The sequence below is a fragment of the Vitis riparia genome, chromosome 7 (genome assembly GCF_004353265.1).
Source record: "Vitis riparia cultivar Riparia Gloire de Montpellier isolate 1030 chromosome 7, EGFV_Vit.rip_1.0, whole genome shotgun sequence".
NCBI lineage: Eukaryota > Viridiplantae > Streptophyta > Magnoliopsida > Vitales > Vitaceae > Vitis > Vitis riparia.
The window spans coordinates 643,507-657,715 of record NC_048437.1 but is presented as its reverse complement, the minus strand read 5'-3'; the positions used below and the strand labels follow the sequence as shown (position 1 = coordinate 657,715).

The window sequence follows — 14,209 nt, the reverse complement described above, 5'->3', positions numbered from 1 at the left end:
ATGGGGAGGTGCAGCTCTTGAAAAGAAATCCATCTAGTGAACTAGTCAATTATTTGTATGGATAAAAAGAAAAGAGATCTTGATATTAGAGTTTTATCCTCTCTCAATAAAGCTTTGCTTGGAAAATAGTGTTGGAGATTCACTTTAAAAAGGGATCATCTTGGAGGAGGATTATTTTGCGAAAATATGGGGAGGAGCAAGAGGGTTGGTTTCTTGTTTAGTGAGGGATGGGTACGAAACTGGTTTGTGGAAAGCAATAAGAAGAAAGTGGGGTGGGGGGTGGTGGGAGTGGAAAACTACTGTGGGTAATGGGAGGAGAATTAAATTTTGGCAGGATGTTTGGTGCAATGTCTCACCTTTCTCTGTCTCTTTTCCGTCTCTTCTATTGCAGCTTCTTGAAAGGCTTTGGTTGCACATGTTTGGGAGCTTTCAGGTGAAAGATGACATCCACACCCTTGTTTCATTAGAGATTTCCAGGATTAGAAGTTGGATAGTGTTGTATATTCATTAAAGAGTCTTCATGAGGGTCCAAGCATGACGTAGGGAGATGATAAGCTATTATGCGAGGGTTCTAAGGACAGAAAATTTTTCATTAAATCCTTCTGAGCAACTTTAGAGTCAAATGCTGGATCCTTGTGTTCATTCAAAGGAAGTTTGGGGTTTTTAGTCCTCCATAAAGGCGAGTTTTTTTTTCTTGTTTTGGGGGGCAGTATAGCAGAATTTTGTCCTTGGATTGGCACAAAAGAGAAGGGTGGCTTCTGTAAAATTTTTGCTGCCTGTGAAAATGTGTAAAGGAATCAGATAACCATTTTCTTATCCATCATGAAAAAGCTAGGAATTTATGGTTTTTGTTCTTCTCTATGTTTAGTGTTTCTTGGGTGCTTCCTAATATGTTGAAAGAAATCCTGATGGGTTGGCACAAGAGCTTTGTGGATAAAAAGAGGAGAAAGCTTGGAGAAGCATAATATTTGAAGGTTAAGTGTTCAGTTCTTTTTTTTTATCAGAAACAAAATATATATATTGATGATATAAAGTTGAAGAGAAGGATGAGAGATCCTTCCCACAAGGTACAAAAACTGATCAAAGTAAGAGTATACCTTTCACTATGCGAGGAGAAATATTGATAAAAGCATGTACAAAATCTCTCAAAAATCAAAACCAAACTCTCTCAAAAGTTATCTACCCCTTTCTAATTACAAACCAAAAGCCAACTAAGTAAAATAACATTAAGGGAAATTCCTCTAAAAGCGATTGTACAAGAAGCCCAAAAGGAGGAGTAGAAATGAATAAGATCCCATAGCATCCCTTCCATTCTATACTTTTCCTCAAAAATCCTAACGTTTCTCTCTTGCCACACAACCCACAATACAATGATACATGCAATATGCCAAAGCATCTTGCCTCTAATTGAATTCCTCAAGCCTTTAAATGAAATAATCATCATATCTCCAATACTTCTTGGTGAAACTCAATCCAAATTAGCTACACTGAAGAGTTAATGTCAAAGCCCCAATGTTATTGGGCAATGTAGAAAAAGATGATCAATTGATTCTCCACTCTCTTTGCATAAAATGCATCAATGAGGACTAAGAGATTTGTAGGGTCTTCTCACGTGTAGCATGTCATTGGTATTAACCTTCTTATGCACCACTAATCACACAAAGGCCTTGACCTTTGATCGGGCTTTTGATTTTCAAACAAAATTAGTCGAAAGGAATTGAATTTGATTATAGGGCTTGGACAAGACCATGAAAAAAGATTTTAGTAAAAATGAGCCAATGAAGAATAAGGACCAAACTCTTGAATTTGTGGTAGAAAAAGACAAGTGCACTCAATTAAGTGAAGACATGAGTCTTTCAAGGAGTTCAATTTCTAAATCAGTGAGATTGCGTCGGAAATTAAGATTCCAAGAAGACGGGTAGGAATTTCCAAGGACGCCAGAGATGGTAATATTTCTCATTGAAATAACTCTATAAAAGCCTGCAAATTATGAGCTCAATGGTTGATTTCCTCACCATAAATCTTCCCAAAATTGGATTCTCTCCGCATTCCCTACCACAAGATGAATGTAAGGGGAAAAGTCCTAAAAGATTTGAGCAATAGTCTTCCAAGGACATCTACGTGACCATCTAACCATAATGTTGGCGTCTCGTCCATTAGTGTGTGTCCCATAAATGCTTGAAATCACATGATGTCACAGACCAAAACTTTCCCTAGGGAACCTCCAAAGCCACTTCCCTAAGAGAGCACGATTTCTCAAGGTCGTCTTCCTTATTCCTAGCGGTCCAAACTCCTTTGGTCTACACACCACATCCCAACTAATAAGATGATTTTTCTTCCCCTCCTCAATCCCAGACCATAGGAAAATCCTTGGCATTTTCTCAATCTTTAAGGCTACTGATGCTGGTTACTTGAAAAAAGGGAGGAAATAGTTAAAGATATGAGACAAGCAGGACTAAATTAAGGTTATCCTCCCCCCCCAAAGACAAGAAAGTCTTCTTCCACCCGTCTAACCTCCTCGAGATTCTATCAACCATTGGATCCCAAAATCCTATTGTCTTTGGATTCCCTCATAAAGGAAGACCCAAATAAGACAATTAAATCACTGGTAGTATACAAAAGGGCTTAGAAGGAAAAACAGAGAACCAAAAGCCACAAGAACAATCAAACTTCTTAGAAAACAACTTCTCTTGTTTCTACCATGTTCTTATGGTCCCATCAGTTCTTAGATGTTTGTCCTCCATCCTTGTTAGACTTTGTAAATGGTTGGGGGCTCAGTTTTTTGGGGCCTTATGGGTGTAGTTTTGCCATTCCCATGTATGCATGGGTTGTGCCCCCACTTTTTGTTTGGTACCTTTCTTGTAAAATCCTGCTTTTGCCTATCAAAAAGGAGGAAAAAGGATTTTTAAGGGGCAAAAGTTGTCTGTGATCAAGTTGAAAACATCCAGCTTAAATCTTATTTTCATAATTTTCAACAAATAATGCTATTATGAAACTTCAATGACAATCTTTGCAGTAAAAAAAAGAAAAAAAGAAAACAGCTCTCTAAAAAAAAATCAAAGAACATCCTAGGGCAACTTGGGATTGGTGGTGTGACTTGAAATCATTGAGGTTCAATGATCAAAGCATACTTTATACCTACAGCTGATGGTTTTGCTATTGAGGCCAAGGTTGTAGTGCTTTTGGAAGACCTTGTACAAGCAAAAGCTTTGGGATTGTCCAACTTTTTGGTGGAGAGGGATTCTATTGTTGATATCTTATGGGTGGTTAAAAAGGAAAGAAGTTCATGAAGATTTGATGGGTGGCTGCACAAAATATTTGACATCTTTTCAGAGTTGGAATACCCCATTTGATGGGTTCCCCACTTAGCTAATCAGTGGCAGATGGGCTGCCTAAAAGGGGAGCAAAGCAGTTAGTATCTTTTGTTGGAGATTATGTGCCTCCTTGAGTCTACTTAAGGTTTGTTCAAATGTTGCTTCACTTTTGTAATTTCTCTTGTTTGACTCAGCTGTATGGTTCCTTGTAAAGGAATCCATTCCCTTGTCTCAATATAAATTTGTACATTGTGGAAGGAAATCTCATCCTTCTTGATATTTTTAATTAATAGAAAATATCTTTGGGTCTCTGATAAAAAAAGGTACGAAGAGCAATAAAACTGATTTAATAGGGCATGGAAGATTTCAGCCTAACAAAACAATACTTTGCTGCAAGTTGATTTGATCTAACAAGACTATACTCTTTAACAAGCTCAAATTTAAAATAGAGTTTCAGGAGTTGATAGACTTAATAAGTATCTAATCCTTAGAAGACTCTACATTAGTATAGTATGAAATTTATGCGAAACAGTGAGAGAGGAGAACACATGAGGAAGCCCCTACAGGAAACACAAAAGTTATCACATTGGTATATGGAAAATATTTGAAAACCTACTCGCTTAAAAAAAAAACAAAACAAAAAATACAAATATCGTTTTATTTGAATCTTGCAAGATGACAAGTTGAAATATATTCTGAGTGGAAAAGTTAACACTGTAAGATGACAAGTTGAAAGAACATACAAACAAGCAATATTATTCCAAGCCTCCCCATTTTCAGGATCAAGCTGAACAGCACGAGTAAACCCATCCAGTGCCTTTTCAATATCTCTAGCCTGTAATATGTTTTTTATAAGTAACTCTGAAAAACTATAGAAGAGATTAAGAATTCTGCCTAAAAAATTTCTAACTTTTTATTTTTATGATTGTAATAGTGCAAAACACTAACAAATATACAATCAGCATAATGCAGTTCATAAAAAGTAACCTTCAATGCAGCAGCACCAAGTGCAAACCAGCCATCTGGATACAAAGAATTCAAGGCCATTGCAGACTCCCTGTGATGTGAGCAAACACAAAATCAATTTCTTTTTCTCTTTTACCAGAAACATATTTCATTACTTGTACTTGAGAAATATGATCAAGAGAGAATAATCGTACACCAGGATCGACTAAGAAATAACAATGATTATTGAAGGCAAACTAAATAATAGAAATAAAAAGATGCTATGAAGCAACATACCAAAGGATTTTAGATGTCTCATAGTCACCCCTGTTGTATGCACTACGAGCAAGAGATCGCTGCCAAACAAAAGAGATAGTTGTGACAAAAAGTCGGCATAAAAAACATCTTATGCTTGACTATTATGCGTAATCAAAATCACCTTAGCTCGAGCGGACCTATTGTTTGAAACCTCGAGAGCTTTCTCATAGCAGGCATCATCATTTGTAACATCACCCAATGAACACCTGGAAATGAAAACATTTTTGAGCAAGTCAGACACATGAACCAATCCCTAAATAAGATATTCTCCATTTTACATGACAAATTTATCATGTAAAAAGGAAAAGACAATCATAGCTAATCCTTATCCACGTAAATTATGGCGATGATAAATATGAGAATGAATGAAAGGATATTAGAACCATAAACATTAAAAAACGGAGCTTCAAGAAGAACAAGCAAATAATAAACTTGAAAAGAGCAAAGCACTAATAAAACTATATGGAATAGGGGTACTTAGTAGAAGCTTTGTTTCTCTAAAAAAATACATCATCATAGCATAAACAAACAGCATGGAGAAAGACAGAGGTACTGTCAAAATAATGCTTAGAAAGGAAAAAAAAAAAGGAACAACTACCATATATACTGAATTTAGAAGGAACATACATGATAGGGAAGGGGGTACTCTCCTCGATTTTCGTTTTGCTCTTTTCCCTCAGGTTTATTAGTGAAGAATAAGAGGAAAATGGCATATTAAACCGTTCACAATTTAATATAGCATTTTGGAATAGATAGTACATTTTTCTTGCTTGAAGATGAACCTAAAGCCTAATGCACATACATACATGCATGCATGCATGAAACACATAGGCCCATCTACAGCTCAGGAAAAATCAGATATACAATATCATTTTAGCCAGCATGAAAGCCTACTTTTAAGTCAACAATTAATTCTACTTGGTTTCCACCTTTAGTTTCTAGCTCTTAGGTCATTAATTAGTATATAATATTCAGTTGATACTCAAGTCAGTTCAAATAGGCTGCAGCTATTTAAACTTCAATAGGGTTCACCCACAAACTATAATAAATCTTGACTTATTGAAGGAAACAAGATACAACAGTTCCTATCTTCTTTAGAACTGAATTCCATATTATTGTATCATGTTTCAATTGTTTAGTTAATACACATAAATAACAAATACTTCTTTATGCTTATAAAAATGCAAACCAATTTCTACATGTTGACACCCTCAGTGAAAATGACTTGATGTGTCTTTGGAATGCAACTTCAGAAAATAACAGCTTAGTGTTTGATCCTGCAATGAGCAGACACATCAATTTTACAACACTCAAAGTAACCGGACTAGAGCTCAGTAGTGAGCTTAACAGTTACCTTCAAATAAAACTTCGTCAAAAAGTACACTTGTCCTTATCATACCAACCTCATCACATAAGCATATATACTTTTGATTGCATTAAGTGAAATAAAAAGTGAGTCCTTATAAGTGGAGAAAATTTAAATAAACCAAGCACTAACTTACCATAACCTTGGGTCTCTTGGCATTTCAGACAGACGTGCCTTGATGAGTTCAACAGCTGCTGCTTTTTTCCCCAACAGGCTGTTGGTTACATCATATTCAAATGATTCTCTCATTGGCAATGATCATACAAACAAAAAGGTTTGACATAGCATGCAGTAATAGATTTAGACATTGATTTCCTCATACCAGTAGCAGTCTATTAGATTATTCCACAACTCAATGTCCTCAAAAATCTTGATTGCCTCACCTATCAAACCACAGCTCACTAAAAGTTCACCATATTCTCTTAAAGAGAAAATGGGGAAAAATTATAACAGAAATAATTAGTTACACATGTCAACTCCACATAAAATAAAATAAAATAAAAAATAAAAAGCGACGATACAATATGTACAGAAATAGAAGGCAACAAGTATGATGTGCAGTGGCAAAAAAAAAAAAGAAAAAAAAATAGAAATTAAAGAAAAAATTCTGCTTATGCATGACATGATAGAGGCCCAAATTTCAGAGAGATTGAAACCAAAGAGTTATACTTTCGAAGCGCATGAACAGTAGGGAGATAGACCCCATAACAAAAATTAATCCTTTGAGCCACTCCGGGAGAACATGCATAGATACCCTGGACCTGAAATAATTGGAAACATTAAATGAGATTTGATATGAAAAGAACTTGAAGAAAAGCAGATTAGCATTTCTGAAATACTAAGGCTTGACACTTTTTTTTCAATTAAACTAAGACTAAAAACAGATACTAAACTAAAACAAACAATCAGTTGTGAAAAGGGAAGGTAAACATATTCTATGATGGTCTCTTTTTCGATAAGTAACTTCTTCACATGGAATCAAACCTGAAAATTCTTCATCCCCACCCCAACTCCTTAACGCCTAAGCTAGGCTTCAGGGTGGAGAGAAGAAAATCTATTCTAGTTAGGCATGAACTTTTTTTTTTTTGATAGGCAAACAAAGGAAATATTTAAAAGCACCACACAAAAACAAAGGGGCACACCCTATGTATACTGGGGATATCACAAATTTTTGAGCTTATAAACTTTGACTATAAAATCATTAGTCTCCTTAACCTGGATTTTACTATCATCAAAACCAGGATTACACAATCCTTAGGCTAACAATTATACTAAACATTTTACATTGCTTATAGATAAGGGTGTTTCTTCTGTTGGATTCCTTGCTCACCTAATCATGTGTTAGCAAAACAAGGAGCCAAACTTTTGATCTCTTTTGTTAGGGATTCTTTACCTCACCTGATTTTGTAATTGTAACCATTTTCATTTGAGCAATTCCCTTTGCTTTCTTGAGAAGATAATTATTCTTGTTTCTGATCAGATTTATGTAGTGAATTGTGTTATAGGGGAAGGATTCTCATTCTTCCTTATAGTTACTTACTAGCAATGAAATGCTTGTTTCTGATTTAAAGATAAAATAACGAGCAAAAAGAGGTTAAAAACAAAGGCATTCCAGCAGATTCATGAGGATACGAGTGTAAACCTCATAAATTCAATTAGTAACCAAAGAACCATATGAAGACTCAAGGGTGGTAGGAAGTCCTCAATAAAAGTTTCTAGCATTGACCTTCATTTCTTAGCTAGTTAATAAGCTACCTTACTGGAAGACTGACATCTAAGAAAAGAGACTGTCCATCTCTTATAACAGATCTAAGATCTACAGAATCCACATATACCAACTCCATGCTCCTCTCCTCCCTTGAGAAACCCATAAAACAGCAATTGTGAAGTCCCCTTCCACCCAAAATTTAGTAATTCATATTTTTTTTCATCACCAAGCCTTTCATATCATCCTCTATAGCAATCTTGAACCACTTGGCTTTAAAATAGCCTCTATTGCACTGCCCCAGTGATCTCAAAACACCCTACCAATTTCCATCTAGCTCAGATTCCTTTACAGACATCTATTAAAGTTTAATTTGAAATAGCTCACAGGTGGAGGTGCCCAAACTACACTGAACCCTACCTTTGTCCTACTGCCTGCACTACCGCAATATAACTCCAAACAAACAAAACCATTCCAAGAGAGATAACCCATGCATACTCTGTAAAAACCAACTTTCTACAACAAAGTAAGTCAGCAAACATTTAAAGTCTCAGAAGAAACTGATTCCACGAGTTCCTATTACTCTTTTCTTCAATCTTAGTATTGTTACAGTTATAGTTTAAGTCAACAGCAAGCTTTCTTTATTTCTCCAACCTAAAATTGTAGTTTGGAAACCTAAACCTTTTTCCATCTTTAAGACTTTACCTAAACACGCCCAAACACTAAATTAGCTGCTTTCCAAACGTTTTAGCAACCTGTTTTTCAGAATTTTCAATAACTTACAATCTAAAAAACCATAAGCTTTCTTAATCTATGGCAGAACCAGTTAACTGATTGCAGACAATAGTGTTCTGAGATTCAAGTGCCCTCCTGCATCAAAACTACAGAAAATATATTACGTTGGAATATGTGAAATCCCAGGCCAAAGATGGTGTTTGCAAGCACCAAATTAATTTAATGAGACAGATAAAGAAGGCCACAAGGAATAGATCATTATTACAAATGTTCGAATGACTAAGCAATTTCTTCACACAAAATCATAATCATATCAACACTAGGAATCAACAGAAAGGAAACTAAATCAAGTATATCCTTCTTTTTGTTTTCACAAAATTATCAGTTTTCTAACAAAAAGGTAAATAAAGCACATAGCATACAAACCTCCACAAATTTGAAATTGAAATTGAACTTTTACAAATATATAGAATAAGGGAAAGCAAAGTGCAGCAAGGTTTATAATCATAGAACAACATGCCCAGTCTACAGTAGCAACAAGAAGTAATAAAAGAAAAATTGCCAGAAGGCAAAACCTTGAAAGATGATCTTTGCCTGGCTATATAACACAGCATTACAAAAATTCATGTTGAGGGAGCTACCATGGTGATCATTTATTGAACTCAAGAAAGAAAGCTCCATGAAGGGTCATATATTTGGTCAAATTTTAAAGTCTTATTACAAAGATGCATTTTTTTAGGGCATTGTTACAACATGTGATACCAGTTTATCCATCATCAGCAAAGCACGCTCCTTTGTACGACCACGTGTTGACTCCCATCGAATACGTAAGATGTCACAACAACATCGAATCTAGAAGACACGGAAAAAGCTAATTAGCAAATCAATATGGGATCAGAATTTAATAGAAAGGTTGGATGATAGTAAACATAAAATGACTCTCTATAGAAAACAACAATTTATTATTTAAAAAAAAAAAAGGAGTACAGAGAAGCATGAACAATCCTTCCAACAAGAACAGGACAACAAAAAGATATAAACAGCTAAACAATAATACAAGCAAGCTTCTACATCAACAGAGCTGATGCAGAAAAGAAATGCAAAATTCAGTGAGGAAGGAAGCAGCTGAGAAAATGCCTCTGCCCCTGAGAATCCCCCTTGGCCAGCCAATCCACAACCTGATTGGCTGACCTGGGCCTCCAAAAGAAAAATGCCCAGCTTCTTAAGAAAGTCTAGTTTAAAAGCCACCAATCCTAGCCAATGGTCCTCTGCTCCCTTCCTTCAATCATCCAAGATAGAGCAATAGCTAAGTTTCTTCCACTCCAAAGTTTCCAAGGCCCAATAAGGAGCCTGCATCAAATGCTATATAGTAAGGCTAGGATCTCCAACTCAATAGCTAAACCCAGACCAGTATTAGGAAAAAACTCTGATCAAGTTGACACCATGATCCCAGAAGACTCCCACAATCCCCATCTAATCCATGTTGCCCATCGAACAACCATCAAGAGTGGAGTTTAAGATACCCTAGAGAGGGGGAAGCCACTGAACCCTAACCTCATCCCCACTATTGTTAAAGTAGCACAACTCCTCCCTCCAATCCAATAAACTCCGGCTAATAGAAGTGTGCAGGAGCTTTTTGGTAACAGACCCCCATAAGATTCCACCCAATGCCTTGAACTCTATTACTGTCCTATCTGCTGCATTACTGGGAGGGGCCCAAGAAATCTAACCGCTCAGAAAATCCTCTGCCACAGTCACAAGGATACTAGAGTGACATAAAAGATGATTCATAGATTTGCCACTGTTTAAGCATATTTCCTTACTTGGCTAACAAGACAGTGAATAGCTAGCCAGGCACAGTACCTAGAAATTAGGGCTCAACATGGAGGAGTTTTTACCAACTTGAGTTGTAGCATTGGCCTCTTGTAGTTTTTGTTAGCCTTTTACTTTGGTTCGGAAATATTGGTTGTACTTTCTTCTTTCTTTTCTTGTTGGATTTTGTACTGATTTAAAGGCAATTCATCCATCATTGGAACTTCATATTTCAAGAAGAATCAACCTGAAGGAACAAGCAATCCAGCATTCTCTAGTAAAACCATAAAAGCACTACAGAGAAGATAGACCATTGACCTCCTGATCGATCAGGATGCACCCAAAACAAAAATTTCAAGAGAGGGAGAACTCACTACTGAGACTGGACAATAACAGGGGAAAGGCGGCATCTCAACTCTTGAAACAAGGTAAAGACAGGATAGAAACTGCCTAAGGGTGAGCCACCTAGCTAAAGATCTTCACAAAAGCAGATTTTCCATCCACCAACAATGAAGAAATGAATAACATTAAATTAAGAAGGAAATCTTCAAATAACTTTCCAAGGGCAGCAGTGAGACCATCTAACCACAATGTTTGCACGCCAACATTGGAATGCATCACATAAATGCTCTTGCTAGCCCTATGCCACAAAGAATATCTCCTAGGAGAGCACCACAACCACTTGCCCATAAAACCTTCATTCCTTTGGAGAACCACAACCAAACCCCAACCCTCACACACCCCAACACTCACTTCCCCCACCCCAATACTCACTCTCTACCCCCTCAAAACAGGAAACCCTAGACACCCTTCACTCTTAAGGTTTACAAACTTGACTCTAACCTACAAGGGGATCCCTCTTGCCTTTTCCCATACCCAAACAGAAAAAATGTAGCACTGATTATTCTAAATCCTAGAGACAACATCTATTGGAATTCTAAAAATTGTCATGTAATAAGTGGGAATATAGGCAAGATGAGGCTGAATCTCCAAGGGATAAAAAGGGCTTCTTTCAGCCTTCAAGCTTTCTTGTGTTGTAAATTAAGTCCTAGACGTGTGAGCTCAAGGATTCCAACCTAAAGGGCTCTAGGGTGTAGAAAGAGGCCAATCGCTAGTTCTACCCCATGCATGAAGTGATAATTTTATCTAAGATTGGAAACCAAATATAAGCATAAAAAATCATTGTTATGTCAAGGACCCAATAAAAATATATATTAGGAGTCAAAAAAAAATTATATCTGATTACTTAAAAATATTGTCATTACCAACAAGGGAGCCCTAACCTCAAATTTTAATAAACAGTGCAAGACCATCACAATTTTTTCATTTTTTTTTCCTGATAGGCAAGTAAAAAATATTATTAACAGTGCTAACAAAAGGAAAGGCACACTAAGATACACAAGAAGTATACAAAAGTGCCCAATAAACAAAGATCAAGAAGAGAGAAACAAAAAAATAATAGATAAATAAATAATCCCTCTCCTTACATAGCCCACAACCACTAAACAAAATCTACCATAGACATTTTTTTTTTTTTTTGATAAGTAAACAAAATCTACCATAGACATTGACATCTCAATTATAGACTTTTTAACCGATCCAAAAGAGTACATATAAATAAGGATTTGAGAGTGTGGTCCATATGTTCCACAGCCTCAAACAGCCTTCAACTTCTCTCCTTTCAAATGATCCAAAATAAGCACAAAGTAACAACCCTCTACACTTTCTTTTGCTTCTTCCTTATAAAGGAGTCATGCTAACTTAAACAAGTTTCTTTTAATGACGAAGGCAACACCCATACTATACCAAATAAGGAAAATACTAGTTGCAGTAAGATCCTAGCTTTAGCACAGTGAAGGAAAAAAAGATCAACCGATTCTTCCCCACCTTTGCACAAATAACATCCGTTCACCAATGTCCATCCTCTCTTTAAATGATCCAAACTCAAAATCCTCCACCAAGCTATCTTCTACGCGGAAAAACTTGCTTTCATTGGAACCTATGGAAAGATAGGAGATTCACTGCTGAAAATTTGGAAGTATCATCTATATTGAGAATATTTTTTATTCTTTAAAATATTTCAGAATATTTTTTTCTATGAATTATTTCTTGTAAATAGGTTATTCCCTTAAATGGATTTAGACCATTGTATCCATAAATATGATTGTATGTAATGGTAGCAATATGAATCAAAAATTCATTCTCCAGTCATCTTTGTGTTCATGGTATCAGAGCCGCCCTAAACCCTAGGATGGACTTTTGAGCGATTTTTGGGCGATCACTCATAAAAATAAAAAATAAATAAAAATCAGCATTTATATGGTCTTCTACCAGATTTTTTTTCTCGATCTGGTTTGTATTCCAGATTTTTTGTTCTTTTCTCAATCTGGTTGTGTACCAGATTTTTTAATTCCTTGAACGATTCCTCTACAATGTCTAGAGTATTTTCTAATGAAACCTCGGGGGATTCCTCCAACATTCAGACTTCTCAGAATGGTCAGATTTCATCGACTAGGATTGTTGAAAGTCCAATCTTGCAGATCACTACTCATCGACTGAATGGACAGAATTTCTTGCAGTGGTCACAATCCGTGAAGTTGTTCATTAGAGGAAGAGGTAAGATCGGCTATTTGAATGATACAAAATAAGCCCCGAATATGATGATCCTACATACCATGTCTGGGATGCTGAGAGTTCTATGATTTTATCATGGCTCGTTAATTCTATGAAACCAGAGATCAGCCAAACATATATGTATCTCAGCACTGCCAAACAACTATGGGATACAGTGAGTGAGATGTACTCAGATTTGGGCAATTCCTCGCAAGTTTATGAGTTGAAAATGAAGATCAGAATTACAACACAGGGGAATATATTTGTAACAAGTTATTACAATATGCTGAAAAGTTTGTGGCAGGAACTTGACTTGTTCTATGACCTTGAATGGTTGTGTACTGAAGACAGTGCTCAATATCAAAGGACCATGGAGAAGGACCGTGGTATGGAATTTTTAGCTGGCCTAAACACGGATTTGGATGAAGTGAGCGGTTGTGTTCTAGGAAAAGAGCCATTGCCCTCAATCAGTAAAGCATTCCCTGAAGTTAGACGAGAAGAAAGTCGTAGGGGATGGGAAAAAAATTGACCAACAGTGAGAATTCAGCACTTAATGCTACTGCACCAGCCAATAAAACAGTTGAGCAGCATACAATCAGAGACCTGCAGCCCAGATTTTGAATAATCCTGATGAAAAGCCCAAGGTATGGTGTGATTATTGCAACAAACCTCGGCACACTAGAGAGAAGTGCTGGAAATTGAATGGAAAACCAGCAAATTGGAAGGAAAGGAAACCTGGAGAAAAGAATGGCAGCGGAATGCAAGCTACTGCAGAAACTGAGATTCCATTTAGCAAAGAATAACTCGAGCATCTCTACAAAATGATTAATCAAGTCCATGTTCCTAATCTTTCTTGCAATCTTTTGTCAGTTAGCAAAATAACCAAAGATTCTAACTGCTTTGCAAAATTTTGTCTCTTGTTGTGAATTCCAGGACCAGCATTCGGGGAAGATGATTGGTAGTGCTAGGATGATTGATGGACTCTATTAATTTGATAACAACCCCTCAAAGGTGAACAAGCTCAAGCTGCGAGTAATAGTGTGATTTCTATTCCTGTTAAAGATGAAATAATGGTATGGCACAATAGGTTAGGTCATCCTATTTTTTCTTATTTGAAACAATTATTTCCAACTTTGTTCAAAAATTTGAATCCTTTGATATTTCAATGCGAAGTTTGCCAGGTATCTAAACATCACCGTGTTCATTTTTCGTCTCATCATTATCAAGAATCCAAACCATTTTACGTAATTCACAATGATGTATGGGGACCTTCTCATCATCTTTGTGTTCAAAACCCATATATTTCAAATTACATCCACAGGAAAAGGTCTAATCTCATCTATGCAACCAAAGAATAAAAGGCTTTGATTAAGAAGTTTCCACTCTTCAAATATATCCAAA

The 14,209-nt window shown here is 36.3% G+C and overlaps 1 protein-coding gene across 2 annotated transcripts in view; it reads right to left on the bottom strand.

The window, feature by feature from the left end:
- Window positions 1-14,209, bottom strand: part of LOC117917239 (tetratricopeptide repeat protein 27 homolog) — a 63,747-nt gene that overhangs the window by 15,978 nt on the left and 33,560 nt on the right. Inside the window, exons 7-14 of one of the 2 annotated variants that reach the window (XM_034833443.1) lie at window positions 9,137-9,235; window positions 6,613-6,704; window positions 6,266-6,364; window positions 6,080-6,157; window positions 4,699-4,783; window positions 4,557-4,615; window positions 4,302-4,371; window positions 4,058-4,149 (exon numbers count right to left, since the gene is read on the bottom strand). In XM_034833443.1, the coding sequence (XP_034689334.1) occupies window positions 4,058-4,149; window positions 4,302-4,371; window positions 4,557-4,615; window positions 4,699-4,783; window positions 6,080-6,157; window positions 6,266-6,364; window positions 6,613-6,704; window positions 9,137-9,235 (674 nt within the window). The remainder of the gene's footprint in view (window positions 1-4,057; window positions 4,150-4,301; window positions 4,372-4,556; window positions 4,616-4,698; window positions 4,784-6,079; window positions 6,158-6,265; window positions 6,365-6,612; window positions 6,705-9,136; window positions 9,236-14,209) is intronic. The other variant, XM_034833444.1, reaches the window with a different exon arrangement.